This window comes from Nannospalax galili, unplaced genomic scaffold, assembly GCF_000622305.1.
Source record: "Nannospalax galili isolate Female #2095 unplaced genomic scaffold, S.galili_v1.0 scaffold188, whole genome shotgun sequence".
In the NCBI taxonomy this organism is placed as follows: Eukaryota; Metazoa; Chordata; class Mammalia; order Rodentia; family Spalacidae; genus Nannospalax; species Nannospalax galili.
This window is the reverse complement of record NW_008360325.1, coordinates 3,293,300-3,303,189: the sequence shown is the minus strand read 5'-3', so window position 1 is coordinate 3,303,189 and position 9,890 is coordinate 3,293,300. Positions and strand designations below refer to the sequence as shown.

General features: G+C 54.9%; 1 protein-coding gene across 1 annotated transcript; it reads right to left on the bottom strand.

The window, feature by feature from the left end:
• Window positions 1-3,968: 3,968 nt before the first annotated feature.
• On the bottom strand, window positions 3,969-8,466 carry Rtl1 (retrotransposon Gag like 1). The gene has a single exon (XM_008825608.1). The coding sequence runs from the start codon at window positions 8,464-8,466 to the stop codon at window positions 4,393-4,395; it is 4,074 nt and encodes a 1,357-aa protein (XP_008823830.1). The 3' UTR covers window positions 3,969-4,392.
• Between the last annotated feature and the right edge of the window lie 1,424 nt (window positions 8,467-9,890).

Here is a 9,890-nt window from a genome sequence, read left to right as displayed (position 1 = left end):
AGGCGGCCCAGCCCACAGGATGGAGGGGCAGATGTTGGAGAGATGGTGTCTTTGTTTCCAGGACTTGGGGATAGGGCTGGGACAGAGTGGGGTTATTCCTCACCAGTGTCTCCAGATCAGGGTCTCCTTGAGGGGCCTCTGCCTCTGCCCAGGACTTTTTCATGACCAGGAGGCTGAGGCCCCTCATAGGCGGCCTCTTACTCTCTCCTTGAGCCCTTTTGGAGATACCTCCCAGATTTCCATGCAGTATAGATGCTGGGTCCCCAGGGGTTGTCAGAAGGCACCCTGTTCTTCCTCTGTGCCAGCCCTGCCAAGGCTAGGTGCCCACAGACACCACAATAGCACAGTGAGCAGCTGGCACAGAGGCCTGTCTTCTGAACGTCACTAAGTCAGGTCCTTGCATGTGGAGGGGACCCATCCCCATCCTCATGATGCTGCCATTATTAACCGCACTAACCAGCCATGGCAGCCAGCCCAGGCATATAGCCCACCAGGGAGGCCTCAAAGCTTTGAGAAGGGCATAGGAAGGAGCCAGGTCCCCGCTTTCCCAACCTTCCCACTGCCTCCCCCCTCCCCGTCCTGTTCCTTCCCTCCTCACCCTAACCCCCATCCACCCTCCCTCTTCCTACCTGCACATCTTGCATCTTCCATGATGTGAGGATGGTCATGCTGGTTGTAGAGCTCACATAGGTGGATGGAGGTCTGGATGAGGTTCGCTGTTTCAGACGCACATAGATTGTAACAAGTGTGTTCCTGGGCCCAGGAGCAGGCTCAAGATGGATGGTGGCAGTTGGGAATTGGGTGATAGTTTCTCTTACCTTCCTTTCCTTAGTATGGGACCCAACCAGGGCCACCTAGATTATCAGAGAGGACATTTCCTGCCTCTGTTCTGACCTGGTTAGGAGCTGGTAAAACTCTTGCCTCAGAGTCTGTGTTGAGGCACCTAATGTCACCCACAACCACCTGTAGGAGGGACCATCAAATTTGGATCCAGTGGTGAGTGTGTGTTGTCACAGGAGTGATACACCCAGTTGGGAGCCTGCAGTGTCAGGGGCATCTTATAAGGGAAGGAAGGAGGCAAAGGAGGGGACAGATAGACTGTGGACACTGTCAGAGCTCTCTGGATGCCAGGGAACCTTGAATGGGGAATGAAGGTAGGAAGAAGGGGCACTCCCTCTGTGGGTGGAGTCACACTGCTAGAGAACCCAGGGGCCGATGCCTCTGGCTTTCACGTTTCCTTGTGGTAGTGATGTCATTGTCACTTAGCGTGTTCCTTAATGCCAATTCCTCTCTCTCTCTCTCTCTCTCTCTCTCTCTCTCTCTCTCTCTTTCTTCCCTAGGAGAGAAAAGGTTTGTATTGTGCTTTTCATCTGTTTTGTGAGTGACAACATGTTAATCCACTGTTTTATCACATCACCAATTTTCCTTGCAGCCTGGGTTGCCTTCTATAAATGTGGGCAGAGCTCCTGTTGTGGTGATTGGTGGGCCAGCAGGCCACTGTTGGACCCGGTGCTTTGTGTTACACGAGGGCTGTGGGTAAATGCACCCACCTTTGTGGGGGTCTGCACCCTCTTGGCAGGTTGGATGATGAGTCTTGTTTTACCTTTGCCCCACCTGCTATAGCAGGCCTTGGGTTCCCTGGCATCCCCCGGGACTTAAAGGCCTTTTGTTCACCTACAGCACTCAGAGGAATTACCCCAAGCAGGGACAGAAACTTGCTTTTGAGGTCCAGCCTTGATGGTCCCCCTGGTGTTGGGGTAACTTAAACTAGGGTCCAGGGATGGGGTTTTCTCCCCACTAGTGCCACGTCAAGTTGGCAGCCCCTCCTTGGGAGCCCTAAGGAGTGTCATGTGGGGCAGGGAGAGTTTTAGGAACCTAGGGCCCTGGTCCTATTTTGTCATGAAGCTTACCTCCTCTTTTAGGTCCCCTATTTGATATTGAGAAGGCAGGTCAGTAGGAAGATGGTCACCCAGTCGGACTGAGCCAGGGCATTCTGTGACTTCACTAAGGGGACACTGTAATTCTTGCATCTGAGCCTCTGCCCTTGACCACGGTGTGCTAGTTGAGGATATTATATTATGTTGAAGTGCATTACCCTTCAGCTCTGGGGGCTGCCATGATGTCATCTTATGTGGGGTCATTTGTTGGGCTCTGAGACCATAAGTTGTGTGGGTAGAGTGACCTTCATGAAATATTATAGGAGGCCCTGTAGCTCTGAGTGATAGGGAAACTGAGGCTAGGATAGTGTATCCTGAAGCCTGGGTGGGCCATGGACAACTTTCTTAAGAAGCAGGAAGTGAGGTGAGGCTGAGCCCCTGACCTTGAACCTGGGATCCTCACCATGATCTCCTGGTGCTTCTGTCAGGGGTAGATTCCTTGTTAGGATGGAGGATGTCATCAGCCAGTTGGCCCTTGGGACCTATGAGGGCACAGTGATCCCAGTGTGGGCTGGAGAGGGTGTGGAGGGATGTGACCTTGGGCTCTATGGGTGTAGCTCTGAGCTCCAAGCTCAGTGATTCCATTACAGGTAGGATGAGAGAGCAGGAACGGGGTCAAACTGGGTGTCCAGGGCCTTGGCACCCTGTAGGCACAGAGGAGGGTCTCTTTAAGTTAACTCAGGGGCAGACCCCCAGGTGGGATGTGGGCAGCAGAGATCATGTCCCCTGGGTGTGAGGGCCTGTGCACAGAACCCCCGTCCTGTCCTGTACCCCAGGAGAGGTTTGAAGTCATACTGGGAGAGGTCCCTACTAAGGTCCCTGGCCTTTTGGCAGAGTTCTTATGGAGGGCCTTCCCTGGGAGGTCAAGCTGCTCTTGAGTGGTTAGGCTGAGGGTTCAGTGTGTGCAGACAGGTGAGTGACTCCTCACCCAGGAGCTCCCCCCCTCCCCAGGGCCACGTGCTCTCAGGATGGCCATTTTTTAGGGCCAGAACCAAAGCCTTCTTCCCATTGCGGGCAGATGTGGGAATCGCTGCAGGCCATGCTTGCCTAGCAACGGGCACAGAGCATGCCCCACCCCTCATTTCTCATATATCTGAAGGTAGATGGTGAAAGAGGATTTCTGGGCACTCTACTTACAGGCAGAGATGGCTCCCAGCCCCCATGTACCCCTGTGTGCCTTTCCCCTTGGAGTGAGTCTTAGGAGGTTAGAATGGAGGTTCCTTGGGAGGAAAGGCTTCTTAGGAGTAGGGAGGCCTGTTTCTCTGTCTACCCCACCACCCTGCTGTTTGTGGAGGGCGTTAAGCCGTCCTGCTTCAGCCCCTGTCCCCCAGCTCCTCAGGAGAGAGCTAAGCCCTCCTGCCCCCACCCCTCCCACCCCCCACTTGCCCTCACCTTCTCTGCTCCCTCTGTCCCCTTCTAGCTCCCATCCTATCTGTCCACCAATCTTGTCTCCTGCCTGTCAACCCTTCCCTACTTCCTCCCACACCCTTTGAACAAACCACAAAGTCAGATAATCTTTTTTTTCTTTATTTGTGGGGCAAAAAGGGGTGTGGGGAGGTAAAGCATGGGGATGGCTCTCTTCCTTGGGACAGAGAGCAGTGGTCTGGTCGGAGCACTCTTGGCTCCCTGGCACGGCAGGCTGGAGTTTCACTAGTGTCTCTCAGGGGTCTCCTCCCTTATGTGAGGCACTGGCCCCTGCCACTGTCCAATTGTAAGTTTTGGGAGGGGGAGGGAGCCCAACTCAGGGCAACTGCCCACTCCAGTGTCCCATGAGTCTCAGTGCCCATCAAAATGGGCAAGTCCGTTAGGTAAGTAACACTGGTACGTCGGATGCTCCATGGAGCAGTTCTGCCCAGGTAAGTCCAGAGTTCAGGGTCAGATGAAGTGTCGAGGGAACCTGACCAGACGGGTAGTGTGGGTGGGCTTGCTTGCGGGGTGGTCTGGGGGTGGGAGGAAGCATGGCACCACAGGACCTCGGGAGGCCGGGAGGGGGTGGGGGCGGGGCCCAGGGGAGCTGGAGCACCGGTGTGGAGGTAGAAGAAGTCAGTGGAGCACCCGAGGTCAGTGTCCCAGGATGCACAGGTGGCCACGTGCCACTCGGGTGGTGGGGGGTCCCTGGCATCTGCTTGCTTGGCTGCGCCTGCTCTGCCTGCTCTGCATCCGGCCTGGGGTGACGGGGTCTTTTGCTCATCACTGTTCTCTCTTCTCATTGATCTCACTCCCGGCTGTGGGCCTGGGGCCCGGACAGGACAGTTAGGATAGGGTTGCACAGCCTCAGCTGGCTCTGGGACTCTGACGATTGGCTAGTCCTTTAGCACAGATGATGTTGCTGGTTGATGAGTTGAAGTTGTGGCCCTTCTCATGTGGGTTCCCCTTGGGTCAGGAGTGGCAGGAGTGCTGGATTTGAGCAAAGCAGAGGCACAAGGGGAGGTGGCAGAGACTTAGCGGTGTGTTTTCAGTCGAGGTCATCGTCACCTTCCGAGTCCGGTAGCTCTTCTAGCCTTGCTTCTTCCCTGGCTGGGGCCTGTGTGGAGATCATGGTCAGGAACCGTGTCAGGGCCTGGGCCACCTGCTCTCTGTTGAGCAGAGTAAGCCGGCCATTGGGGCCATAGACGTAGACCAGGCGGTTGTTGAGGAAATCTAGGACCTCAGGGTCCAGCAGGTTGCGTGGACGGAGGGGGAGTTCGGCGTCCTCCTGGTCGCCAGACAGGTCTTCCTCTTGCACGTCGTTGTCCTGCGCGTCCTGCGAGGTGTCTTGCAGGCCGTCATGCAGGCCACACTGACGGTAACGTTGCAGGTCGTCTTGCAGGGCTTCTCGCAAGACGACATCCTCATCGCCAACGACGTGCAGCTCCAAGTATCGGTGCTGGCGTGGGACAGGGGGCCTGTGGTCTTCAGGATTGACTCTGACCCCAAAGAACTCACACAGGGTCAACCAGAATCCGGGGGTGAATCGCAGGCCCCGTAGAGGCTGAGCGTTCAGGGCATTTCGCTGCCAGCGCCTGGGGCCCAGGAGCATCTCAGCCAGGTCACGAGCAGGGAGGCTGTTGGCACCCACCAGAGGGGGCATCTGGCTGAGCAGCTGGGAAATGGCTGTGGCCATGCCACTGCCGGCGATGAGGGTTGAGTCCAGAATGAGTCGCAGTGACCGCTGGGGCTGGGGCCTGGCCACCACCAAGGAGGGGGCGGGCAGCGGGGAGGGGCTCTGCCCCACCCTTAGCATCACCAGGAGGGCTGACACAGCTAGGAGATTCTTCCAGTAGAGCACACCTCCGAAGAAGTGTAGGACAACGGCCCGGATCTGGGCCATGCTGAAGTGGGCCAGGAAGCTGTTAAGGATCTGGTCCGCTGGGATGGCGGCCAGGAATTCCTGGAGCAGCATCCGCTCGTTGAGTTCGTCCTGTTCGGACTCTTCTTCATCCTCCTCCTCAGACTCTTCATCCTGATCCCTGGTGTGTCCACTCAGGGCATAAAGCAGTATTGGCCGCAGGTTCCTGCCCCTGACTCCTCTCTGGTTGCGACTTCTCCTCCGGGTTAGGGCTCTGCTGTTAGCATCATCAGGCAGCTCCATCACATCGAAGTGAAAGTGGGAGAAGAAGAAGACCCAATGCCCGGGGAGAAGTACGGTGAGCCTGTCATTATTCAGAGAGGCTAGATCCTCTGTGTTGAGAAGGATCATGATGGGCTCCTCGGTGTTCTCCAGGTAGCGGCACCACACCATGAAGGCAGCCCGGATTGGAAAGATCCTCAACTCCAGTAGAGGGTACTCCTCCTCGGTCGGGGAGAGTTGTCGCGAGTAGAAAGCGCAGGTGACTTTCTTGCCAGTGTGCTCATCGGTTTGGATCAGGGAGGCATACAGGGTTGACCTGCTGATGCCTGTTTCCAAGTAGAATGGATTGTGACGCTTGGGGTGGTAGAGAATGGGTGCCTTGCGGAAAGCCCTCTTCAGGCATTCGAAGGCCTCTTGCTCCTCTTCTCCCCAGGAGAAGGGCTCAGAACTCAGCAGCTGCCTTATCAGGGGCTCTGCAATGATGGCGAAGTGCTCCACGAAGTGGCGGAAGGGATACACCAATTCTATCAAGCATTGCAGGCTCCTCCTGCTTGTTGGGAGAGGGCTGTCTGTGATGAGGCTCACAAGAGCCTTATTTAGTTTCACCCCTTTGGGGGTTATGATGAAGTCCAAGATTTCTGCCGTCTGGCGGTGGAATTGGCTCTTGTCCAGTGAGCAGTAGACATTGTGATACCGAAAGCGGACCAGGACTTGGCGGACATGCTGGATATGCTCTTCCTGGCACATTGAGTAGACAAGGACTTCTTGACCATAGGAGACCACAAAGAAACCTAGCATGCCCCTTAGGATACAGTGAATCACTTTCTGAGGTATGATGGGGTCTGAGGATAGAGCGAAGGGCTGGTAGGTCTTCGTATCTTGATTGTCCAAACCGAATGCTGCTTTCCATGTCTCCTCCGTGCGTTTGATTTTGTTGCTGCTCATCTGGCCCCGCAGAATGGTCCCCCGCAGCTCCAGTTTTGTGAACCATGCCGCTCCATGTAACTGGTCAAATAGTTCTGGAATCTTCTGTATGCAGTCATATTTGTCAGTCAGCATGTCGTACAATGTCCAGTATTCCTCTTGCTGCCTGGCTTGTTCTCGCATCCTGGCACCCACAGGTTCCCAAGGCGCGATGGAAGGACACTCGTAGAAGACGTCGCTGTGATCACTGTCTCCAGCCTGCTGAAGCTCAGAGGGCTCTGATTCAGAAAGATCATCGGATCCGTCTGAGCTTGGCTGGTCGGAAGTCTCATCATCTGCTTCCCTCGGGTTGAACACGTCGGCCAGGTCTGAGTATGGGTGTGGCAATCCGGGTAGTAGGCTGATGCTGTATTTCTCCAGTGCGATGCATGGTGGAGGGGGGCGGAAGCAGTTCTTCAGGCAGTAGGGAGAGTGGAAGGTGCAGCGTCCTTTGATCCAGTCGACTTCGGGGGCATGGGTTCGGAGCCAGCTCATGCCCAAGACCACGGAGAAGTTGGGTGAAGGTACGATGTCAAATTGGAGGGACTCCTGGTGGTTCTGATGGATGCACACCAGGGGCTCGGTGAACAGCCAGACGGGTTCGTTGCCCATCAGTGAGCCGTCTGCAGTTTGGATCAGCTGTGGATAGGGCTTCTCGTAGAGCTCCACGTAGTGCTCTTGGGCAAACTTCTCATCCATGTAGTTGCCTTCTGCCCCCGAGTCCACCAGGGCTTGGACAGCGACACTGTGGTAGGGGCTTACCCTGACCAGGAGCAGCAGGAAGAGATGGGCACGATCGATGTCTGGATGGAAGTAGTTGGGCAGCCAGCTGCTCACCATCCACTTCTCGGGGGCAGGTGAGTCAATCCAGGTCATGTTGCGTGGGCGGGACTCGGGGGGCAGCCTGAGAATGGCCCTTCTCTCCGCCAGTTTGTCTTCGATCTGCAGCACGACCACGATCAGACTGTTCAGGGAATCCGGCTGAGGGATCCGAAACAGATAATGCCTGATGTCTTCGTTGAGCCCCTGGCATAGGTGGGCCTGCAGCACTTCATCCGGCCAGCCCAAGGTGGGTACCAGGCTCTGGAACTCATTGATGTAATCGGCAGCACAGCGGTTCCCCTGCCTGATGTTGAACATGGCCTCTTCTGCCACACGCAGTGTCTGTCGGTACTCGAACACCTTCGACATGGCTTCTAGGAAGCCCGAGAAGTCGTACATCAGGGGGCTCTTCTCCTGTATCAGGGCTTTGGCCCATTCTAAGGCTAAGCCAGACAGGTGGCGGATGACAAACTTCACCCGCAGGTGGTCATTGTAGAACACCGTTGGGTAGCTCTGTAAGATCATTTGGCAGAGCACGATGAACTCGTGGTACTCTCTGCGATCTCCAGAGAAGTGGCTGAGGGAGGGCAGCCGGCCTTCGTTGATGCCCCTGACCAAGATCTCCTCTGCTACTTTCTGTTGTTCGTTGAGGTCTTGAAGCCGGAGGAACAGCGAGATGATGGAGCTCATCGTGCTCAGGGCTTCTCCTGGCGAGATCCCAGGCTGGCTCTCCGCTTCCTGGGGTTCCTCTCTTCCTGCTTCTTTCAGGTTGGTCTTGTCTTCTTGCTCTGCCTGGGTCTCAGTCGGGTCAACTGATGCTTCTTCCGTCCCCTCAGATGCTTCGTTGAGTGGATCCACCCTTGCCTGGTGTGAACCACTGCATGACTCCTCCATGTCTTGGAGTAGGTCATTGGGTGGATCCTCTATTTCCTTACATGGGCCACTGGATGGCTCCTCCATGTCTTGGAGTAGATCAATGGGCAGCTCTTGCATTTCCTGGACAGAGCCACTTGGTGGCTCCTGGCTTTCCTGGGCTGGGCCACTGGCTGGGCCCGCCCCTGCCTGCGCTCCGCTGCTGCTGCCGGGTGTCTCCTCGACGGTGTTGGATGAGCCCTCGGAGGACTCCATTTGTTTTGATGATGGATTCTTAAGCTCCATCATCGTCTCAAATGAGTCTTCAGAGGGTTCTATCATGTCGTCGGTTGGAAAGGTGTGTGCTCTGAAGACTGGTAAGATTGCAATGCGTGTGGTCACAGACTCTGACCGTGGAGATCAGAACCTAAGGATGGCGGGGAGAGGGCAAGAGGAAAAGCAGCAATTTAGGGTCTTAAGAGGTCAGAGTCAGGTTCTCAAGGACAAATCAGATGCCCAAGTAATTAGAATCAGAGAGGAACCAGAGAAATCCTTCCTACATTTCAAGCAGCCTTCTCCTCTGGTCACTTTGGGCACCCCCGGGGAAAGACTGTCAACCCCTGACCTGCCTCCCGGGTGGAGTCTGTCTGTCCCGCCTGCCTACTTCCTCCATGGGTATGAGAAATTCACAGCCCATAAATTTTGCGGAGCAACTGGCCCCAGAGTGTCCTCCGTGGCTGGCAAACACCTGGCAGGGCACACCGCTGGCCCACTTTTGCCCTGGCGTCTGTACCCAGTTTCTCCTTGTACCCTGTAGTCACCCGGAAGTCACAAGGGTCACATCTCAATGCCACTCAAAGCCTCTGCTGGCAGGCTTGGTGGTCTGGAGCCAGCCCCAGTGTGCTGGGTTGTGGAGGCAGGACTCAGGAATCTGCACAAAGATGCTGCTGTTTCTCTAACTTGGGGAAAGAAGAGAGAACCAGCGCTTGGCCACTCTCCTGCCAGTTGGGTCAGCAGCCGAAAATAGCTCTTATTTCCTTCTCCGGGTTCAATGCCCAAAGAAGTCGGGAGGGAGGCAAAGTCTAAATTCCAACTTTTTGCTTTTAATTCCCCCATAAATGTTAATTAATTGCCTGCTGCGTGCTGGGTGCTTGCACATGCACATCCGTTGCTGCTTCATACTTTAGGGGGATTTCTTTCTCTTGGCTTGATCTCCTTCCAAAGCCATGTTCTCTCCAGCTCTGAGCTGTTGAGGTCTCCAACCAGAGTCCCCAGCCCTTCCGAAATCCCCCCTCTCCCAGGATCACCCTCCTTGTCTGCGGGGCTCCCGGGACTTCAAACATCTGGCCTCAATTCAGTTCATGCAAACATTTTTGCACGCTTCTCTGATCCTATCTTTCCAAGTTTCCCTCTGCTCAGGCAGGGCAGGGCTTTTTTTTTCCCCTAGCAAATGTCCCTTCTCTCTGTCACGGTTGATTTCCACTAATACAGTGGTGTATCTAGCAGAGGTACAAAGTTGGGTGGGAGGAAAGCATAAGAACTTTAAAATCTGATTGGGAATTTTTGAAAGTCAGGAAATGGGTGGTTTTAGTGGATGGAAATTGAGTTTAAAGAGACATTGGTTTGGTGTTATTATTGGCAGAGCAAATTGAGCTATGGTTATTCATAGATCAGCCGTGTAACTGTTTAATTTAACTGTTTAATTTAACACTGTTACTTCTAAGTTTTCTTTTTAGAGCCACCAGGTTGACGTGCTTTTTATTTTA

Excerpts from the sequence above, each read along its gene's own strand:
- Rtl1 (XM_008825608.1), bottom strand. The coding sequence starts at position 8,466 with ATGATAGAACCCTCTGAAGACTCATTTGAGACGATGATGGAGCTTAAG.